This window comes from Stegostoma tigrinum, chromosome 3 (genome assembly GCF_030684315.1).
Source record: "Stegostoma tigrinum isolate sSteTig4 chromosome 3, sSteTig4.hap1, whole genome shotgun sequence".
NCBI classification, from domain to species: domain Eukaryota; kingdom Metazoa; phylum Chordata; class Chondrichthyes; order Orectolobiformes; family Stegostomatidae; genus Stegostoma; species Stegostoma tigrinum.
The window spans coordinates 84,493,374-84,517,455 of NC_081356.1; the positions used below are offsets into that span (position 1 = coordinate 84,493,374).

The window sequence follows — 24,082 nt, forward strand, 5'->3', positions numbered from 1 at the left end:
ATCCATTTTGAGCATCTCCAACCAGCCCAGGTGGAGCCCAAGTTCAAACAGCAGAAGGACTGTGCGCAAATTCAAGCATCCAAGTCACCCACGTCATCAAACACTGCATGTCCCACCTATGACAGAGTGTGCGGATCATTTGTCTGTTTAGTCACCTCAGGATCCATAATTTTGGGGTGGGAGAAAGTCATCCTCAGTCTTGAATGATTGCCTAAGAAGGGGAAGACCATTTATAGTTAAAATGCCAGAAGTTCATGGCAAAATTCCACGGCTCCAACAAAAATATAATATGAAGTCTGAAAACCATTTACCATCCTTGACTTGTTGTAAAATGATGTTTCAGCCTGTGAGTTCCATTTCTGTTTTTGGCCTTGAAGACAGAAAACCAAAATATTCTGTCTATTTTGTCCTTCTACCATCTGTGTCTTCCTGTTTTGCTTCTTAATGCAGCCTTACAAATTGTATTAGTCAGTTATTTGATTTAAATTTCACATGTTATTCCTTCTCCTCATCCTCCTCCTCCTCCTCCTCCTGATGAGTCATTTCTTTTGCCAGTCCAGTCCCTTTAAGACAGTGAAATGATATGGTGCTATTGGGAAAAATGAGGCAAATGAAAGTCAGATTAATTTTGTAATAGTAGTTTCATTTTACCCATCTCCATTAATCTGGAAATTTAAAAGGCAAATAAGTTAAATATACATTGATAAGAGAAAACAGTGATAAATGAACAAAATATTAAAACTGTTTTTATATCAGATAATCCTGATGGTTCAGAAGCAAATGCATGGCCATATGTGGCACTGAACAGTCTGTGATTTTATTCTTTTCATGTGCTATGTTAGGTGATTTCACTTGAGCTAACAGCGGAGGCATTGCCCTGTGCACAAGAAGTAGGGGAAACAATCAGTCAGAGTTCCTGCTCACAATAAAATCTGTACTGGAACTTTTAAGTGCAGCATACATACTGTGAGGATAGGATAGAGCTCAGCTTTCAGTCTGCTAATGCTCACTATCAAGATTCAACACATGCAAACTTTGTCTTTTGAAATTATAACTTGGTTAGAGTTCGTACTTCCAGGAAAGGACTGAAAGATGAAGTTAAGTGAGTAGTTGAGAGAAAAAATTCTATATACTTCAGACCACGTAACAGGACAGGTTGTTTACTGGGAAAAAAAATTAACTTTTCATTCAGGATACCAATCAACACTAATTAGTAACAACATATTAGCTATTCTACACAGCAGTAGCAAAATTGAACAGGAACAAAGTGCAACGTTAAGAGAAAGACAGCTGATGTTGGCTTAACCCAAGAGTCACAATGCTTCAGGCAATGGGAGAAGTTGAGTCCTTCATGGTAACCTCAACTGGTGTAGGAATTGAACCCTCATTGTTGGCATTTCTCTACATCACAAACCAGCTTTCTAGGCAACTGAACTAACCACGAACTAAGGGGATAAATCAAATGGACAAGTGTGAATTGTGTCATATTTTTTGGAGGGATTCTTGCTGCAAGGTTAAGTGAAAAGTCTCCCCATATCTTTCTAAATTCACCTCATTTAATACCTAACCTGCCCATTAGGTGTCCCCTATATTAGATTCCATACCCATCTTACCATGTTTTGTCGCTGAAACAACTTGCCACAAATCAGAGATCTGCCAAAAGACCAGACTGTGTAGTGCCTTGCAAGTCTTACCAGCATGTCGTTCTCAGAGAAATAGGCTGCTCTTCCAGAAGTCACCTCTTCAACCTTGAGGTCAAGAGTATTGTGGAAAGCATCGGCCAGGCTGTCTTCTGAACCCCCGGACCAGCTCGGTTACCAACATTTCAGTGGGAACGTTAGCGTTAGAAAATGTGGAAGCATAATCTAGTGTGCACCTCACTGTGAGAGCTGCACAGCTGCCTGACGTAGACCAGCATTCAGAGGACAGCCAGAGACCAGGCACCTGCTCAGTTCCAGCAGGAGTGGACCCAGTGGTGCAGACAATAAGGAACTTTGCCTGAATGCACAGTGAGAACTGAAATGACTGGTATGTGGGAAGCAGTGTTCCTCATTGCCAAGAAGTTGCAGCAATCCAGCGACTCATGATCATCTGTCTATATCCATGGTTCGTAGCTACCATGGGGAGCCATGTCCAGTACACTCAGGACCCATTAGAGAGGCTCACACACCTGGACCCTAGTGCCTGTCCTCCCCCTCTTCCTCCTCCTCCTCCTCCATGCTGACTTCCATCTGTCACCCTTGGACATTGAAGCTGAGGAGGGTTCACTTGATTCTGGCAAGAAGTCCCTTGTCATGTCTGGGCTGTCCAGACTCAAACAGCTTTGAGAATGCCTGCCCAAATCTCTTGGACCAATGGGTCCACTGCTAAGCAGGTTTCCTCCAACCCAGCTGCGGAACCAGGGAGGATCCTAAGATTTACTAGGAGGAATAACGTGAAGAAAGCCTATTGAGAGCATGTTGATGGTATGGTGACAATGTAGTCTGCATGAATTTGCACATTTGTATCTATTTTGCAGTTTCACCTCGACATCTGTTTGTTTCAGTCTCTCTGTAGCCCTAAATACAACTGTGCCAGCATGGTGATGAGCTTCCACGATGTACCATGAATCGCTGTCAGTGTCAAGAGCTTGCTGCAGTATGTGAAAGCAAGATGAGCAAAGCATGTACAGGGCAATAGGTCCTACTGACACCTTTGTCCCTTTACCTACAACATGTCAATGAGGTTGTTCACAATGTCTGGTGTAGGGAGGTACAGGGCAAACAGAGAGCTAATGCTATAGAATGGAAGGGATTGGGGACCCCACAGTTTGTGTCCTGTATATGGCATGGGTCTGTGTGCACAGTTGTTTCCCCTAAAGGGCCTCACATCAGTGTATCCTGAAGATCCCTCCCTCACAGGTTGAGTCACTTACCTGCCCAATTCTTTTATGGTTACAGACATTTTATTTTCTATTGCATATTTTCAATTTTCAGCACGGTGGAAGGCAACAGTGACCGCTGTTTGGCCAGTGACTTCCACACTCTGATTCAACATGTTGGTGAGGCCCTGAACATCCAGATTCTCTTCCTAGTAGCCCTGCCTGTGGAATCCATAGGCTTTGCAGCTCCCCAGGATCCCACACGACATGTCTGCATGAGCCTGTGCCTGTTCACCATACCTTCCTAGCCCCTCGCACTTGAGGTGCAATGCTTGGACACTGTACTAACTGTCCCCCACCATTCTGAAGCCAGGGTGCTCCTGGGTTGGCCTGCTAAATTGCTCAAACCGTCTAGGGAAGTGCACGCAAGGTCTGTTAGCCATGGGAAATGCAGGGTTGCAGGGATAGGGTAGTGGGGTGGATCTGGATGGGATGCACTTCAGAGGGTCAGTGTGGACCCAGTTGGCTCAATGGCCTGCTTCCACGCTGTAGGGATTCTATAATTCTTAACATGTTCTATAATATCAACATACCCCTCCCTTATCTTACCAGAACTCTGAGGAAGGGTCACCAGACCTGGAATGTTAACTCTGATTTCTCTCCATTGGTGCTGCCAGACCTGCTGAGCTTTTCCAGCAATTTCTGTTTTTGTTTCTAAGTTACAGAATCTGCAGTTTTTTTAGTTTTTAATTAAGAGTTTGAGGGTTCTTCCACCCATATCATAGCCTTTGAGCCAGAATAAACCTTTCAATAAAAAATACTGATATTATAATGTATTCTTTTTTGTTTTGATCACTTTATACTGAATCATGCATTTCTTTTCTTAGCTTAGCAACCCCTCCACCCACACTTCTCTTCACACTTTCAGAATATGAAGGGATGCAGATGCACAGCCATCAACTGTCTTTCAGTCCCTTATCCAAATTGACTTTTCTCTTTGGTAAAACCAGACAATAAAAGTTCTGATGAAGAGTCACCAGGTTCGAAACATTAATTCTGTTTTCTGTCCAACCTATTCTGCTAGGCCCCTGCAGGAGCAGCATGGTGCTGGTAGAATGCAAACTTATTGAGTACATTAATGCTGAGCATTTGCCATTTGATAGCATCATTGACAACCTCTTCCATCATTAAGCTCAATTCTGTCCCTGCCTAAAGTCCATACAACACAATGACCAGCTGTATCAGATTTAGAATTTGGAATTCAGGCGAAGAGTTCACCCTCTCTAGCAAAAGACAACACCAATTGTAACGTTTCTAATAGCTAAGACTCTGGTTGAACTAGAGACGCATAGTTCGCTCTACATTGAAAATTATGTTAATCTATTGAACCATTAGAAGCCTGCTCTCACTAATTGCTAAGTATTTCCTTTCTTGCAGATGTTGTTGAAGAACCCTGTTTTCATGTCCTTAGTTATAGCAGGCACGACTGAAGCAATGGTCATCACTGGATTTGTCACATTTATGCCAAAATTCATTGAAAATCAATTTGGCCTAACTGCGAGCCTAGCAGCAATTCTGGGAGGTAAGCAGTTTCATTTATTTCCTTAACAGATAATATTTCAGTAATTTGTTAAAAGGGATAATTGATCAGAAGTTGCTGAAAATATATCGGCTGATGAATGACTGACGGACCCTCTTATTTATATGCAAATTGGCCAGTAGCTTCTCAAGAAAATGAGATACGCCAGAATTGTGTTAGTGATAATGGGAACTGCAGATGCTGAGAATCCGAGATAATAAAATGTGAGGCTGGATGAACACAGCAGGCCCAGCAGCATCTCAGGAGCACAAAAGCTGACGTTTCGGGCCTAGACCCTTCATCAGAAAGGGGAATGGGGTGAGGGTTCTGGAATAAATAGGGAGAGAGGGGGAGGCGGACCGAAGATGGAGAGTAAAGAAGATAGGTGGAGAGGAGAGTATAGGTGGGGAGGTAGGGAGGAGATAGGTCAGTCCAGGGAAGATGGACAGGTCAAGGAGGTGGGATGAGGTTAGTAGGTAGGAGATGGAGGTGCGGCTTGGGGTGGGAGGAAGGGATGGGTGAGAGGAAGAACAGGTTAGGGAGGCAGAGGCAGGTTGGACTGGTTTTGGGATGCAGTGGGTGGAGGGGAAGAGCTGGGCTGGTTGTGTGGTGCGGTGGGGGGAGGGAACGAACTGGGCTGGTTTTGGGATGCGGTGGGGGAAGGGGAGATTTTGAAGCTGGTGAAGTCCACATTGATACCATTGGGCTGCAGGGTTCCCAAGCGGAATATGAGTTGCTGTTCCTGCAACCTTCGGGTGGCGTCATTGTGGCACTGCAGGAGGTCCATGATGGACATGTCATCTAAAGAATGGGAGGGGGAGGGGAAATGGTTTGCGACTGGGAGGTGCAGTTGTTTATTGCAAACCGAGCGGAGGTGTTCTGCAAAGCGTCCCCAAGCCTCCACTTGGTTTCCCCAATGTAGAGGAAGCCACACCGGGTACAATGGATGCAGTATACCACATTGGCAGATGTGCAGGTGAACCTCTGCTTAATATGGAAAGTCATCTTGGGGCCTGGGATAGGCGTGAGGGAGAAGGTGTGGGGGCAAGTGTAGCATTTCCTGCGGTTGCAGGGGAAGGTGCCGGGTGTGTGGGGTTGGAGGGCAGTGTGGAGCGAACAAGGGAGTCACGGAGAGAGTGTTCTCTCCGGAAAGCAGACAAGGGTGGGGATGGAAAAATGTCTTGGGTGGTGGGGTCGGATTGTAGATGGCGGAAGTGTCGGAGGATGATGCGTTGTATCCAGAGGTTGGTGGGGTGGTGTGTAAGAACGAGGGGAATCCTCTTTGGACGGTTGCAGCGGGGGCGGGGTGTGAGGGATGTGTTGCGGGAAATGGGGGAGACGCGGTCAAGGGTGTTCTCGACCACTGTGGGGGAAAGTTGCGGTCCTTGAAGAACTTGGACATCTGGGATGTGCGGGAGTGGAATGCCTCATCCTGGGAGCAGATGCGGCGGAGGCGGAGGAATTGGGAATAGGGGATGGAATTTTTGCAGGAGGGTGGGTAGGAGGAGGTGTATTCTAGGTAGTTGTGGGAGTCGGTGGGCTTGAAATGGACATCAGTTACAAGCTGGTTGCCTGAGATGGAGACTGAGAGATCCAGGAAGGTGAGGGATGTGCTGGAGATGGCCCAGGTGAACTGAAGGTTGGGGTGGAAGGTGTTGGTGAAGTGGATGAACTGTTCGAGCTCCTCTGGGGAGCAAGAGGCGGCGCCGATACAGTCATCAATGTAACAGAGGAAGAGGTGGGGTTTGGGGCCTGTGTAGGTGCGGAAGAGGGACTGTTCCACGTAACCTACAAAGAGGCAGGCATAGCTGGGGCCCATGCGTGTGCCCATGGCCACCCCCTTAGTCTGTAGGAAGTGGGAAGAATCGAAAGAGAAGTTGTTGAGGGTGAGGACGAGTTCGGCTAGGCGGATAAGGGTGTCGGTGGAGGGGGACTGATCGGGCCTGCGGGACAGGAAGAAGCGGAGGGCCTTGAGGCCATCTGCATGCGGAATACAAGTGTATAGGGACTGCACGTCCATGGTGAAAATGAGGTGTTGGGGGCCGGGGAATTGGAAGTCCTGGAGGAGGTGGAGGGCGTGGGTGGTGTCACGGACGTAGGTAGGGAGTTCCTGGACCAAAGGGGAGAAAATGGAGTCCAGATAGCTGGAGATGAGTTCGGTGGGGCAGGAACAGGCTGAGACAATGGGTCAACCAGGGCAGACAGGTTTGTGGATTTTGGGAAGGAGATAGAAACGGGCCGTGCGTGTTTGGGGAACAATGAGGTTGGAGGCTGTGGGTGGGAGGTCCCCTGAGGTGATGAGGTCATGAATGGTGTTGGAGATGATGGTTTGGTGCTCGGGTGTGGGGTCATGATCGAGGGGGCAGTAGGAGGTGGTGTCGGAGAGTTTGCGTTTGGCCTTGGCGATGTAGAGGTCAGTGTGCCATACTACCACTGCGCCGCCCTTGTCTGCGGGTTTTTTCTCACATACCACCCCACCAACCTCTGGATACAACGCATCATCCAACGACACTTCTGCCATCTACAATTCGACCCCACCACCCAAGACATTTTTCCATCCCCACCCTTGTCTGCTTTCCGGAGAGACCACTCTCTCCGTGACTCCCTTGTTCGCTCCACACTGCCCTCCAACCCCACCACACCCGGCACCTTCCCCTGCAACCGCAGGAAATGCTACACTTGCCCCCACACCTCCTCCCTCACGCCTATCCCAGGCCCCAAGATGACTTTCCATATTAAGCAGAGGTTCACCTGCATATCTGCTAATGTGGTATACTGCATCCATTGTACCCGGTGTGGCTTCCTCTACATTGGGGAAACCAAGCAGAGGTTTGGGGACCGCTTTGCAGAACACCTCTGCTCGGTTTGCAATAAACAACTGCACCTCCCAGTCGCAAACCATTTCCCCTCCCCCTCTCATTCTTTAGATGACATGTCCATCTTGGGCCTCCTGCAGTGCCACAATGACGCCACCCGAAGGTTGCAGGAACAGCAACTCATATTCCGCTTGGGAACCCTGCAGCCATATGGTATCAATGTGGACTTCACCAGCTTCAAAATCTCCCCTTCCCCCACCGCATCCCAAAACCAGCCCAGTTCGCCCCCTCCCCCCACTGCACCACACAACCAGCCCAGCTCTTCCCCTCCACCCACTGCATCCCAAAACCAGTCCAACCTGTCTCTCCCTCCCTAACCTGTTCCTCCTCTCACCCATCACTTCCTCCCACGCCAAGCCGCACCTCCATTTCCTACCTACTAACCTCATCCCACCTCCTTGACCTGTCCGTCTTCCCTGGACTGACCTATCCCCTCCCTACCTCCCCACCTATACTCTCCTCTCCACCTATCTTCTTTTCTCTCCATCTTCGGTCCGCCTCCCCCTCTCTCCCTATTTATTCCAGAACCCTCACCCCATCCCCCTCTCTGATGAAGGGTCTAGGCCCGAAACATCAGCTTTTGTGCTCCTGAGATGCTGCTGGGCCTGCTGTGTTCATCCAACCTCACATTTTATTATTACGCCAGAATTGTAATTCACCAGAAGTTGTTGGTCAGATTTCACCAATAGCTTTGTGACTATTACCCTTAATTTTCATGAAATTACTTCTGAATTTTCAAAAGGCCTACAATAAGGTACCGCATTACTAATTAATCACAACTAATTTCAGAACAAGTGCAGTCTGGAGACGATTAACAAAATAGATAAACTGGCTACAAAAAAAAAAGTCGATGAGTTAAAGTGAGAGAAAGAGACAGAGAAAAGTTGGAAAGTGATATTCCTCAAGATACCATTCTGAACCCACTGTGTCCCATTTTAGAAAATGATTTGAACTGAAGGATCAGAGGATAAATAATAGGGAAAGGAGCAGGAATCTGCCATAAGGTTTTTGATTCAGCTGCACCATTCAGTACGATCACGGCGATTTTTGGCCTGAACTTCACGCATTCCCATTATCCCTTGATCATAAGTGTGTCCTTTTTTTTACCATCTGTCTTGGCTTTAAGTATAACTCTCTGGGCTAGAAATTTCTCCTCATGTCAATCCCAGATGATCAGCCGCATATACCGAATGTGGGGCCCGTGTTCTAGATACGTCCATGGGGGAAGTAACTCTGTGTCTAACTGCTCAAGCTCCTTCAGCATCTGATATTTTAAAAATTAGATACCTTTTCATTTTTCTGAACTCCAGAGAATATATAATTCAGTCAGTTTTTCATTGCCTGGATCAATCAAGTGCTAAATTTATGTTGCACTGCTTCCAGTGTGAGTAAATCCTGCAGTAAATGTGGAAATAAAAACTGCATATAGTGCTCCAAATGTGGTTTTGCTAAAGCCCTGTATAACTTTGGTAATGCTTTCTTATTCTTGAACTAAAGCCGCTTGAACTAAAGGCCAAAACGCCTTTTGGTTTCCTAGTTGTTTGCTTTATCTGCACACTAAATCTAGCGTTCCTTTTATATGTGCCCCAATGCTGCTTAGAATGAACACATTTAAAAGCTTCCTGCCTTTAAAAATATTCTGCTCTTCTGTTCTTACTGTCAATATGAATAACTTCAGACTTACACTTGTTATGCATTATCTACACCTTGTTATCCATTCACTTAATCTGTTTCTTTCTGTTTGTAGTGACCTCCTCACAATTAGCATTCCTATCTAACTTTGCATTATCAACAAACTTCTGTACATTGCATTTGATGTCTTAGAGAGCATCATTAACACTGATTGCAAGTAGCTGAAGCCCCACCCCTAACCCATGTGGCACAGCCTGACAACTTGAAAATGTTCCTTTCATTCTTCCTGTTTGTTTTCTGTCCATTAAGCAATCCTCTAACCATGCTAATTTATTACCTCCAGCTTCCAGATGAACCTTCTGTGTGGTGCCTTTTCAGATGCCTTTTGGAGATCCAAGTGCACTGCATCTAAAGGTTCCCCTTTTTCTAGCTGACTAGTTATATCCTCAAACAACTCTAATAAACTTGTCAAATATACTATTCTTTTTGGAAAACCATGTTGAATTGTCAGACCGCATTATGAATTTCCAAATGTGTTGTTAATACTTCCTTAGTAATAGATTTCAGCATCTTCTAGGATTTCAGAAATTGGAAGAATGAGTTAATATAGTGGAAGACTGACAAAATACAAGAAAACATTAATGTATTTGAAGAATGGATATATGATTGATAAATGAACTTCAGTAGAGGTAGGTATAGGATGCTAAATATTGGAGGAAGATTAAGAAGGCTACAAACTCCTTGGAAATTAAGCTTGTAACTTAACATAGGTGACATTGGAGAATGAGTGATGATTTGCAATCATATTTCTGTCGCAGATCTGAAGCTATTTAATTCCACATCAGGCACTTAACTGTTCAGTGCTAGGCCTAGAATTTATCCTTAAGTGTGATAGAAATCCCTTTCCTGGGAGCTGTCTGCACATTAGAGACCTACAGTTCTTCATTACCCAAAGCACCACTGGGTACAATGGCATTGGAAGGAGGATTTGGAAGGAAGTGGGATGGTTTTCTATGGCGGCAGCCCTGTATTTTGAAATAGTGCTACTAATGAGAGATAAGTAGCTGGTAATCTTGGTGCCATGTACACTGTCACCTTGCCCTAAAGAGGTATTACTGTCTGTTTTATGTACCTAAGGCTTCCTTTTTCAATTTGATTAATCCAATCAATATGAAGATTAAAACCATCATCGATTATTGCCATACCTTTCTTACAAGTCCACATTTTAATGTATACTCTGTCCTACAGGGTAGCAATTTTTAAAGGAATTGTGAATTATTTGCACAGGTGCTGCCTTCACTTGCTATTTCTTATCCTCAGTCAAACTGATTTTTACATCTTCCAGCACCAAATCAAATTCATTTCTTGCTTCTGTAATGGTCTCATCCTTATTGAACACAGCTTCTCCCCCATCTTCTTCCTTTCTAAACACTCTATTTTCTTAGTTAACCCTCAACTGTTCATTCTCCCATAGCAGACACAATTTCTTGACCCTACCTAAGTCATTATGTGGATTGTAGCAACTGGATCTTTCTCCTCTGAGTCCCATTTCCTATCCAGCCCCAAGATCATGTCTTTAATCCTGACACCAGGAAACTTCAAAACCTTCGTATATTCTCAATTGCAGAGAACAGTTTCCTGTACAGGGTGGCACGGTGGCTCAGTGGTTAGCACTGCAGCCTCACAGCGCCAGGGACCTGGGTTCAATTCCAGCCTCGGGCGACTGTGTGGAGTTTGCACATTCTCCTTTTGTCTGCGTGGGTTTCCTCCAGGTGCCCTGGCTTCTTCCCACAGTCCAAAGATGTGCAGGCTAGGTGGATCGGCCATGTTAAATTGCCCATAGTGTTCAGGGGTGTGTGGGTTATAAAAGGATGGATCTGGGTGGGATGCTCCAAGGGGTGGTGTGGACTTGTTTGTCCAAAGGGCCTATTTCTGCACTGTAGGGAATCTAATCTAATAACTGAAAACTTTAGTTGAAAGTAAAAATTTGTGGAAGAAATTAGAGGTCTTTGATCACCTAACTAAACAGTGCTCTATTCCTGTTAAATTTTTTAGATACTGTGCACATTTGGTGTGCTTACTGAAGGATGGATGTATTCACCTTGAAGATGATACAGCAAATGTGCACTAGATTGTTTCTTAATATAAATCTATAAAACCCCGAATCTACATGTGACCCTCCTCTTAACTGCATCTAATTTAAATGTATCCCTCCTAAAATAAGGAATATTTGGAGTCTAGAGAATTGTGGATGCTTCATTGTTGAGTTTATTTAAGGCTGAGCTACATGGAACTAATTTTAGACATAAAAGAGGATCAAGAAATGGACTATTTATGTAAGAGTAATCTTCAATCAATATCGATGTATAACAAAGCAAAATTATATATAATTGATAGAATAGGAAAACACATTAAATTGTATTGATCATCCAAAAATAATAAATAAGGTACTGTAATGTAACATTGACAGTAAAGCTATGTGTTTTATACACAGCCTTTTATGTGAACCAAATCACAAGCATCATGTGAAAAGAAGTACAAACAGGTATTTTTCAAATAAAGAAGGTAGTATAATCAGACTGTTTCCACTCATCTAAATTATTCAGTCCATACATATAAAAAAAATCCAAGAATCTGACATGCTTGTTATTTATACTAGGACTTTGAGACAAGAACATAACAAATATACCCTAAAAATATCAGAGATAAAGTAAAATCTAGAAGCTTAGAATTTTGGTCAGAGACAATGGGGACTGCAGATGCGGGAGAATCTGAGATAACAAAGTGTGGAGCTGGATGAACGTAGCAGGCCAAGCAGCATCTTAGGAGCACAAAAGCTGACATTTCAGGCCTAGATCCTTTAGGCCCTAAATGTCAACTTTTGTGCTCCTAAGATGCTGCTCGGCCTGCTGCGTTCATCCAGCTCCACACTTTGTTATCTTGGAATATGGATTAAGTATAAACTCCAAAAAGGCTGAAAACACTAGTAGTTAGAGGGAATACATCAGAAGATATCAGAGTGGATGGTGTCACATTGGAGATAGTACATAGAACATAGAAAATTACAGCACAGTACAGGCCCTTCGGCCCTCGATGTTGTGCCGACCTGTCATACCGATCTGAAGCCCATCTAACCTACACTATTCCATATACGCCCATATGCTTGTCCAATGATGACTTAAATGTACTTAAAGTTGGCGAATCTACTACCGTTGCAGGCAAAGCATTCCATTCCCTTACTACTCTCTGAGTAAAGAAACTACCTCTGACATCTGCTCTATATCTTTCACCCCTCAATTTAAAACTATGCCCCCTCGTGCTCGCCGTCACCATCCTAGGAAAAAGGCTCTCCCTATCTACCCTATCTAACCCTCTGATTATTTTATATGTCTTAATTAAGTCACCTCTCAACCTTCTTCTCTCTAATGAAAACAGCCTCAGTCCCTCAGTCTTTCGTCGTAAGGCCTTCCCTCCATACCAGGCAACATCCTAGTAAATCTCCTCTGCACCCTTTCAAAGCTTCCACATCCTTCTTATAATGCGGTGACCAGAACTGTACGCAATACTCCAAGTGCGGCCGCACCAGAGTTTTGTACAGCTGCAGCATAACCTCTTGGTTTTGGAACTCGATCCCTCTATTAATAAAAGCTAAAACACTGTATGCCTTCTGAACAGCCCTGTCAACCTGGGTGGCAACTTTCAAGGATCTGTGTACATGGACACCGAGATCTCTCTGCTCATCTACATAGAGATGTAGATATATTTTTCTGTTTAGCATGAATGATAACAGAAAATGGCAGATGTGTTGCAGGAGTTAGAAGGATGGAGTGGGCAAAATATAGTGTGGTGACGATGAAGGTTGTGTTAACGTTAACAAGGGAACATTCTATGGCGACATTCTGTTTTCATGTATAACTCAGAACTTTGGTTGACAGTAAAAATTTGTGGAAGAAAATAGAGGCCTTTGAAATTTGGTTGCTAAAAATTCTATATAATGGCTATAAATCAAACAAGGAGGCACTAGAAATTGCAAGACCAAAAATAACTCTTAATAATGTCATTCAGGAAAAGAACTATTAGTGTTTTGATCACTTGATCAGATCTGAAAAGCTACAGAGATATCTTCTAGAGGGCAAAGTAAATGACAACAATAAGATGGGTCAATTTAGGCATAGTTGGATGACAGAAATTAGAGTGTTTTCAAAAGAACAAAGGAGAAGTATGTTAAAGGAACAGGCCCCCCGGCCTTCCAAGTTTGTGCCGATCATCATGCACTGACTAAACTAAAAAACAAACCTTCTGCCCTTATTCGGTCCGTATCCCATTATTCCCTCCCTGTTCATGTAACCATTCAGACGCCTCTTAAATGTCGCCAACCTGCCTGCTTTCACCACATCCACTGGCAGTGCATTCCAGGCTCCTACCACCTTCTGCGTGAAAAACATTCCTCGCACATCTCCCTTAAATTTTTAATCGAGCTCTGAGGAAGGGTCACCAGACCGAAATGTTAACTTTGATTGTTTTCTTCACAGCTGCTGCCAGACCTGCTGAGCTTTTCCAGCAACGTCTGTTTTCATCTCTTAAACATGTGCCCTCCCACCTGGAACCTGTACCCCTTGTAACTGAGACTTCAACTCTGGGGAAAAAGCCTCTGGCTATTCACCCTGTGTATGACTCTCAAAATTTCGTAGGCCTCTATCAGGTTTCCTATCAGCCACTGCCTTTCAAGTGAAAACAATCTTAGTCTTTTTAACCTTTCCTTCTAGCCAATGCCCTTGAGATCAGGCAATATTCTGATGAACCTTCTTTGCACTGTCTCCAAAGCTTCCACATCCTCCTGGTAGTGTGGTGACCAAAATTGAACACAATACTCCAAATGCAGCCTAACAAGGGTTTTAAATAGCTGCGACATATTTTACCAACCCTTGTGCTCCATGCCCTGACTGACGAAGGCAAGCATGCCATATGCCTTCCTAATCACTTTTGGTCACCTGAGTTGCCACTTTTTGAGAACTGTGGACCTGCGCACCCAGATCCATCTGTATGTTAATGTTCCTAAAGATTCTGCCATTAACAATATAGTTCACATCCAAATTTGATCCTCCAAATGCATCTTCTCGCATTTGTCTAGATTAAATTCCATCTGCCATTTCTGTGCCCAAGTCACCAATCTATCTACATCCTGTTGTATCGTTTCACAATCGTTGACACTATCAGCAACTCTACCAATCTTCATGTTATCTGCAAACTTACTAATCAGACTATCCACATTTTCCTTGAGATCATTTATATATACTACAAACAACAGAGAACCTAAGCCTGACCCCTCTGGAACATCACTAGTTACCAGTCTCCATTCTGAGAATACACCCTTCCACCACTACCTTCTGTCTTCTATGACCAAGCCAGTTTTGTAGCCATCTAGCTAGCCCACCCCAAATCCCATGTGATTTTAAATGATGAGCCATGTTTTTAAATGATGATTTCAGATGAGCTATAGTCAATGTGCGAGATAAATGTTGGACCTGGACATTAGTGGCTGGTCAGCATTTACTACCAGTCCCTTGTTGCCCTTAAGGTGCCAGTGAGCTGACTTTTTGAACTGCTGCGGTGCACCTCCTGTAGTTTGGGAAGGACTTCCAGGATTTTGACCCAGCAACAATGAAGGAATTGTGATATGAAGAGTAGCTTGGAGAAGAATGTGCACTTGGTGCTGTTTCCGGGTATCTGTCCTTCTAGGTGGAAGCGGTCATGCATTTTCAAGATGCTGTCTAATTATCTTTGGTGAATTTCTACAGTGCATCTTGTAGATAGCACAGAATGCTGCTATTGAGCATTGGTGGTGGAGGGGATGGATGTGGTGCCAATCAAGTGGGCTGTTTTGTCCTGGATGGTATCAAACTTCTTGAGTCTTGTTTGAGCAGCACTCATCCAGGCATGTGGGGACTTTTCCATCATACACCTGACTTTGCCTTTTGATGGTGGTCAGGCTATGGGGAGCCAGAAGGAAAGTTACTCACCACAGTAGTCCCAGCCACTGACCTGATCTTGTAGCCACTGTTTTTATATGGTGAGCCCATTTGAGTTTCTGATGAACGGTAAATCCAAGGATGTTGATAGTGGTGGATTCTGTGATGGTAACATTATTGAATGTCAACAGGCGGTAGTTAGATAGTTTCTTGTTGGAGATAGTCATTGTCTGGCATTTGTGTAGCGTGAATGATACATGCTCCCTGTCAGGCCAAGCCTGAATTTTGTCCAGATCTTGTTGTGAATGTGGTATATCATGGCAGCAGATCTTCCAGTAGGAATAACTAAGAGCAACAATTGCATTTGGATATTTCATCTGTCAGGAAATTAGGGGAGATGGGGAGTGAGAAGCATGATGCAACTGAGTTTGAAGATCAGCTATAATCATCGTGAATGACTGACCAGGCTGAAGGAATCTACTCCTGCTGCTGTTGTAGGTTCTTATTTAACAAAAGCATGATTGATGATTTTAACAGCATATAATCTGTGGCATGGCTGAAGTCAGGTGATGTTAGAGATGTTGAAATTGACAGCCTTAGGAATGTCACAGATATGTATTTGGAAGCTCATCTCAGGGTCTAATTTGACCTCTGTTCCAATTAGTTCTGATGAAAGGTCACAATCATTAAATTAACATTAACAAAGTTAACCTTGTTTCTCCCTTCACAGATGCTACCAGCCCTGCTAAATATTTCTATCATTTTTGTGTCTGTTGAAAATAGTCTGCCTTGGTCTCAGATTGTCACGGGAGACAAATGGAGTCAGCAGTTAGAGAGCAGAATTTGGAGCAATGACTGAGGACAATGGCTGACAAATTTAGTTTCATAATTTAGCCATTGTGGTGGAATTGAAAGAGTTGGTGAGGTAGAGATGGGTGTTGTCAGTATTTCTGTGCTGTTCAATATTGTCACAGAGAGGCACCTGGTAGATGGGAGATAGTAGAGGGTCAAGTGGAGATCCTAGGGAGATACCAAAGATGTTGGTTTGAAAATGTAAGGAGAAGCCTTCAAGAACAATACTCAGATACGATTTAATAAATAAGAATAGAACCAGGGCGAGTGCAGTCTCACCCACCTAGTGACAGCAGAGTGGCATTACAAGAGTTTGATACAGTCAACTGTGTGAAAATACAGGGATCGAGTTGGAGATATGTCATTTGTGGCTTTGATAAGAATTGGTCATGTACTATGACAGAGTTTCAAATCTAATTTAAGAGATTCACATGTGAAGTTTGAGGAAAAAACAGGCATGGAATTGAGAGGCGATTATGTTCAAGGACTGAAAGTAAAGAGAGATTGGAGATGTGATGGTAATTTGCCAGGACAGTGCCTGTACTGCATGTAGACAAGCTTTTCACTGTATTTTGGTACATGTGACAATAAATCAATCAATCAGTGAGGCGAAGGGTTGGTTTATTAAGGGAAGTGGGAGTGGCACCAGATTTTAAGGTCAGAGTAACAACCACTCCTCAAAAAAAAGAGCAATGTTACCAAATGTGAAGACCTTGAAGAGAATTTGGATGATCAGCATTGCAGTGCGAATTAAGTTGTGGGGACAGGAGGAGGATCTCGTGCACAAAATGTGCTTTGAGAAGGCATGATGGGAGCTAGGATGGAAACTGTACAGTAATGTACAGAGACTTTTGCCCTGTTGAGCTAGGCCCTCATACTTATTGCCAGAAACAATCATACTTAAAACCTATGGTGGTTCCTGTTACGACTCCAAAATTTTGAATTAGATTACTTTTGGTGTGCACTCCTGACCACCTGTGGTCTTGCCCCATTCCATGAGTAGAATGTCTGACAGGGACTGACTTAATTTAGATCTTGTTGAGCTGAACATCCCTTACAACCAGTTTACGACTGCATCTGCCACTACAACTGTACTGGAGATTTGGAGAATTATCCAGATTGAATTAGGGTTAATGAAGATTCTAATTGATTAATCATTCAGAATGTTATTCTTTGCTTTCATCGTTGCAGAAATAATTTTACATTATCTGGTGATAGAAAAGACAAGGCACACTTAAGCATATAAATATTTCAAAGTGAAAAATTCTTTCTTTTAAATTCACAGCATCCTAATGCTTGTATGTAACAATTAATGTGACTTTTATTTAGAAATTGTTGATGTTGTACAGGGCAGCATGGTGGCTCAGTGGTTAGCACTGCAGCCTCACAGCACCAGGGACCTGGGTTCGATTCCAGCCTCGGGTAACTGTCTGTGCGGAGTTTGCACATTCTCCCCGTGTCTGCGAGGGTTTCCTCCAGGTGCCCTGGTTTCTTCCCACAGTCCAAAGATGTGCAGGCGAGGTGGATTGGCCATGTTAAGTTGCATATAGTGTTTAGGGGTGTGTGGGTTATAGGGGGATGGGTCTGGGTGGGATGCTCCGATGGGCGGTGTGGACTTGTTGGGCCGAAGGGCCTGTTTCCACACTGTAGAGAATCTAATCTAATCTAATCTAATCTATTTACCAAACTGATGTGAGCCAGACACACCATGAATGGCTTTGTGAACAAAGTTGTATCACTGTTATTAAGAGATATTTGTGGCAGTAGCAGATAAGTATTTCTGCAGAAAATACATAGGTATTTCCAGTGAACCATGTGGCCTGACAATGACATAATTATTTCTAATTTTTTTACTTTTAAGGAGCAGTACTTATCCCCGGAGCTTTTATTGGTCAAATTATTGGTGGGCTCATCATTACCAAACTGAAACTTCAGTGTCGAAATGTGATAAGAATGAGTGCAGCCACATGCATATTATCACTGCTTTGTGCTTTAGTTTTTGTTTTTGCTCAATGTTCGAATCAGCCATTTGCTGGAGCCAACCAGGACTATAATTTGTAAGTAAATATGAAATTATTTTAATTTTTCCATATTTACTATATGAAACGTCTTTTAAATCACCTATGTGATTATCACAATGTGTAAACTTCTGGTGCAAGTTGTGGGACTGGTTAATATTTTCATCATTTAATAGAAATAATTTAACAACTTGATCTTCCGTGGTCTTGCACATAATCAGGATCAGGCATAATGTTCGGGTGAAACATAACTGGAGAGGAATAACTGAATCATGATGCACAGAGATTTCTAGCATGGAAATTGGGGAGGGACAACTAATTGTGCACCCACTAAAAACAGCAACAGGGATTGACAGACGTATTTCAGTTATGCCCATTGCTTGCAATGCAGGCAGTACACCAACTTTGAGCTGACTAGATATTTGAATGAACTCTGCTGCCAAAGGTTACTGTCTGCATTGTTCATTGGCTAGATTCATCAGCAGAGGGCCACCATCATGAGTAACTAGCATCACTTTAAGGCTAGCCTGCAATTGTGAAATAGGATGTGCAGTGTAACAATCACAATAAGGCAGGTCAAAGAGAATCTGACCTGGGTAAAAGTAAAGAATGGCACAACAGGGATGAGCACAAGCTCCAAGGTTTTTAGACACTACACGTCTTGATGAAGGAGGTGCAAAGAATGATAGAAGTCCTGTTTACACAGTTGAGATGAAGACCAATTAGACAGATGGTCACAAACCAACAGGAACAGGTAGCTGTGGAGCTCAATGCCAGGTATCAAGTCCTTGGAGCCCCAGTGCTGTGCTTCAAGAAAACCAATGGCCTTAAATGAATAGTCACTGTTGGTGAAGGCATCTTCAAATTCAGTAATTCCTTATGTAAGGATGATGGTACATTTCATTATAATATCACAAATGCAACAGAGAACATCTCAAGAACACCTTGCACTTGTGATTTAGTAGTTCCAAGGTCTCCTGATCATTTCCATTAAACCAGTTCCTGTATTGGAAACTAAACCCAAAGGAACAAAAGCAGATTGATGGACACATGAAGGCTGAGGTCCAACAAGTAAGTTTCCTGAAAAGTAGATGGTGGACAGAAAGAGTGCATGAAATACATCGACTTGCCATGCATTCTTCAGCACCTTTAAGACCATTTATGACTAAGCAGCCTAACCCACTGAAAGCTAAGATTGGACTGGCTTTCATCAAAAGTGTAGATGCAGTGAGTGCTTTTCAGAAGGAGGATTTCACGAATCTCCTCAAAACGGAAACTCCGTCATCAACGTGAGTGCCTTTAACCAAATTACAGTATGCCACTTGCCAATATCACAGCATAATCCCAGCCCATCACGAAGAGGAAAGTCTACTCACCGGCTCAGAACCAACAGGACCGCTGATCATAGAAATAAAGAATCCCTACAGTGCAGAAAGGCCATTCGGCCCACTGAATCTGAAGCAACCTTCCAAAGAGCATCCCACCTAGCCTCGGCCCACCCCCTTAATGTTGTATGGCATTTTCACCATGGCTAATCCACCTAACCTGCACATCCTTGGATGTTACAGGGAAATTTTTAGCATGGCCAATCCACCTAACCTGCGCATCTTTGGACTGTGGGAGGAAACTGGAGCACCCAGAGGTGAGGCAGATGGAATCCCTGCTGAAATAATAAAATGGAGTTGAAAAGTACACTTGGCTCATGTACATGCCCTTATCTCTCCTTTGGATGGAGGAGAGATTTCCAGAGCATCTCCAAGATGCTGTTTTGTGATCACCCTCAACAATGGAGATAAAACAGGATACAGTAATCACAGAGAGATATTCTCTGCTATCAGCCACAGGGAAGATCACTGCACAAATCCTCCTCAGTTGTTCCCTCCCAGTGGCTGAAGATCTTCTGCCAGAGTCACAATATGTATTCTGTCCATCAAGAGGTATAGTGGTCATGGTCTCCATGCCAAAACAAGCCCAAGAAAAGTTCATAGAGCAGCAGCAATCTACACAAATGGCTTTTTTTATTCTCACAAAGACTTTTGACTCTGGGAGGGACTTGGAGTGTTCTGTCCAAATTTCTGTCCAAGTGTCTGTAGAAGTCCATTGACCATTTGTGCCTGCTACACAATGGATCCACCACAGATGCAATACATGTGCAAACTGAGGCCAAGTAAGATTCTGTCATTGTACCAGTCGTCGTCTTTTTTTTTGTGACACTCACCCCTTAACTATGAAGCCTCTTGCTGATATCAAGCTAATTTAGAGGATGAGTAGGAAACTATTCAAACTGTGTTGCCTCCAGTCCCAAACAAAGTTCGCCCCAGCCTCTATCATCATGTTGTAATATGCAAACTGCACTTGTCTGTACACATTCAAAAGACCAAGCTTCAAACTATCATTGATGCATTTACTGAGGCATATGAAGGAATGGACTTTGAACTGAACATGTGGAAGACAAAGGTCCTGTATTAGCCAGCTCCTGCTATCGCAACACTACCCAACAAATATCCAGAGTCACAGTCAGCCATTGAACAAAGTGAATCAATTCCCATACTTTGTGAGCTTCCTCTCAGCAAGGACAGATATCAAGTTCATCTCACAACATCGGAGTAGAAGAAAGTTTTCCTCCATATCAAGGGACAGTCTAAGAAGGTAGAAAGGGAACATGTACTCCTTTAACATGCTGGCATTATCTGTAGCATCAGTTGCCAATTAGTTGTAAATCTAATGTTGACGTCAGGCCCACTCTTAATCACTGAATTCAATAAAGACTGGGCCTTATATCAAAGGGATATTAAAGTACCATATTTAAAATACAAATTATCATCAGTGAAAAAATGTAGTCAATTGACTTAATATATTCAGTCTGCAATAAGACACAGAAACTTTTCCCAAAACAGACTGAAAAGGGTAACCACAGTCCCCAAGTCCAGCAGTAAATCTCACTTGAACCGGCAACAAATAACAATTTCAGCTGAGTTTCAATCACTAATTGTTCTACACATTTCAGCACTTTATCTTTGTGAATTATTCTTGCTTTGTGTACTCTATCTCTCTCACTCGCTCATACTGACTCGAAACATTAACTCTGTTCCTCTCCAGAGATGTTGCCGGAACTGCTAACTATTTCCTGCATTTTCTATATTTGTGTCGGTAAACAGGTCCTGATTAACGTTTTTGGGTCCAGAACTGTACTGAGGAAAGGTCACCAGACCTGAAATATTAACTCTGTTTTCTCCTCCACAGATGCTGCCAGACCTGCTGAGTCTTTCCAGCAGCTTTGTTTTTGTTAGCAACAACTTACATTTCAGCTGCCAATTTACTTTTTTCTGATCATTGCTCCATGAATACATCAATGATAGCTTGAAGCTCGGTCTCTCCAGTGTCTACATATACAAGCATCATTTGCATGCCACAAATCGACAACAGTGGTTGGACTGGACTTGGTTTGAGACAGCAGTCAACACAGTTTGCATAGTTCCCTACTCATTCTCTAAATTAGCTTGATATGAGCAGGAGGCCTCACGGTTATGGGGTGGATTGTTGCAACCAGGAAGAAAAAGAATACTGTTCTAAAGTATTTTGTTCTTTCTAAAGTTGCTTAAACTTTGCAAAATTCTACAGGGATTGCTTCAACAGATTCTGTAAGACTTTTAGCTGATTCTTACAGAAAACACTTCTCACCGACATGGGTATTCTATTTGGCAATTCCCCAGAAATACAGCATGACATGGAGAATGAATGGCGCATGACAGGTTGTTGAGAGAAGAAAGACCAAGAGTGGAGGAGTAGCGAGGCTGCAGGACCCACACCTAACAATCCAGGCAGTCACTGCAAAAAAAAACAATATGATTAGGTTTAGTGAGACATAAATAAACAAGAAATATGAAAGTGCAACTCGAGCAGCTGGCACAGAAGCCCTCTGCAGACTATTTTTAAAAATTTTCCTGTACCAATATGGTATTCAGTGCATACATCAATAGACATTTCCGTCATCACAATCTCTTCATCTCATCTGTGTGTTTCGGTTCTGAAATTCTGGTTATTCCCCGAATCTTTATCTGGCTTTCCAACCCCAAAATCGATCTTCCTCTCTCCTACGATACATATTTGTTTGCTCCTCCAGTCATTTGTTTTTGTAACCCTAGTGTTTGGCTACTCTAATGCTTTGATCTTCTGTTTGTTTCATAACCTCCCTTGTTCCATAACTTCCTCTTCCATGTTCCCTGATTTTTGTCTGATCCCATTGTGCTTATATTTCTGTGTTTCTATTGTAGCATTTTCTGGCCCATAGTAAGTTGATTGTCTTTCATTGACCTATGCTTCTAAACAGCTTGGAGCTCATAAAACATCACTGGTCAAACTATTGTTCACTTAAAAACATGGAGATTCTGGGACAGCTGGAGGCGACAAAACAGCACAACAACAAGTTGAGGGAAGACTAAACAGGGATGTTAGGGGTCGGGGTGATGATGAAACAGCTTTCATGGAGGAGGATACCCGGGCGAGTAGCCCAAGAACAGCATGTGCATTAGTGGACTGATGCTATATACAAAAAATACTAAGAAGCATTAATAGAAACAGTAGAATGAAGAAATGAAGGGTGAAGCAAGCTGGAGAAAGAAAACAAAGAATGTCTAAAGGTGCATTTAAGAATGTAATGAATGTAACTGTAAACCAATTCCTCAACAGCTTATAGCCGAGAAAACTGAAAACCAATATTTCTGCAAATTCTTTGCTTTAAAAATTCAACAGGAGCATCCAGTGACCACTCTCTGAACTGCAAACAGAATGAAAGCAGGTTTTTTAATCATTTGTTCACTATAAATTATAGCTATTATGTGGATCCAGCCATGCTTTGGAGCTGTAATGCCATTAGCATTGAAAAATATTGTTTACAACATTGTTTACATGCATAAGAGACATTGCAGTCAATTTAAAATATGACAGGCTATTAGTCATAGAATCATAAAGTCTTTAAATCACAAATGGAGGTCATTCAGCCAAATTAGTTCATACTGGTTCTCGAGAGAAAATGAAGGAGGGCCATTTTTCTGTTGTGTTATCATAACCCTTCAAATTTATTTGTTTTTTTTTAAATCATTAATCATCTCCACTTCCACCAACTTTACAGCTGGTGAGTTCCAGACATTACCATTTGCTGTGGAAGAAAATTGTTCGTCATATCCTCTTCAGCTTCAGTGTTCTCTTGTCTTTGAACCATCAGCTAAAAGAACATTTCATTGCTTTTCATTGTATTTGTTGTCTACACCTGTCATGGCTGTGTCTTCTTCTTCTTTGGTAGTCCCTTAGGGTTGAAGATGCCTTGCTTCCACTCTGGGGTGGAGGCTTGGAGGCTTTCAGTGGATTCTGCAGTGGCTGAATATTCTAATCTGGGAGCTGCACGTTTTGCCGCAGATGGGGGAGATTGTGTTTCAGGAGGGGCTGTGTGGGATACTCTGGATTCCATGTGTTCTTTCTGTTGCTTGTGCTTGGCCTCTAGGTACTCCACTCATTGACATTCAAAATAGTTAGTGCCTTTGCAGATGCTGTTTCTCCAGTTTGTGCATTCAAAGGCAAGCAATTCCTACATGTGGGTGGGGATGTTGATTTGTTTAGGGAGGATTTCGGGATGTCCTGGTAGCATTTCCTCTGCTCTCCCAATGATCTCTTACCATTACGGAATTCAGAGTCCTGCGTTGTGAATACGGACATTTCAGCCAGCCCATCGCAACCAATCATGTCACACATGATTGTACATCAATACTGGGGATATTGGCCTGGGAATGTTGTACACGTTAGGATACCTATCCTGCCAGTCAATTTGCTGGATTTTGTGAAGGCAGCCCTGATGATGATAACTTTTCTGGGATTTAAGGTGTCTGCTATGCATTGTCCATGTTTCTGATGCACACAAGAAAGTAGGGACTGTAGTGCTCTGCAAATCATGAGATTGGTGCTGGGTTTGAAGTCTTGGATTTCGAACACTGTGTTGCTCTGGCAGCACTGGCACATTGGAGTCCGTGTTGGATCTCATTGTCAATTTTTGTTTGCACTGAAAGGACACTCCCAGGGTATGGGGAATGATTCACCTTTTCCAGGGGCTTGCCATGGATTTTGAAGTTGGCGGCAGGTGTGGGCTGGTAGAGACCATTTGTTTTTCCCGATATTTAATCTGAGGCCCATCCTCTCATATGCCTCAGTGAATACGTTGACAATGGTTTGTAGTTCGGCCTTTGAGTGTGCGTACATGCGGACATTGTCTATATACTGCAGCTCGATAACAGGTTTGTGGGGCT

General features: G+C 43.2%; 1 protein-coding gene across 2 annotated transcripts in view; it reads left to right on the forward strand.

The window, feature by feature from the left end:
• The window catches only part of LOC125451337 (solute carrier organic anion transporter family member 4C1-like), a 124,853-nt gene that overhangs the window by 77,237 nt on the left and 23,534 nt on the right, over positions 1-24,082 (forward strand). For both annotated transcript variants that reach the window (XM_048528357.2, XM_059644723.1), the window contains 2 exons: positions 4,298-4,442; positions 17,630-17,825. In XM_048528357.2, the coding sequence (XP_048384314.2) occupies positions 4,298-4,442; positions 17,630-17,825 (341 nt within the window). The remainder of the gene's footprint in view (positions 1-4,297; positions 4,443-17,629; positions 17,826-24,082) is intronic.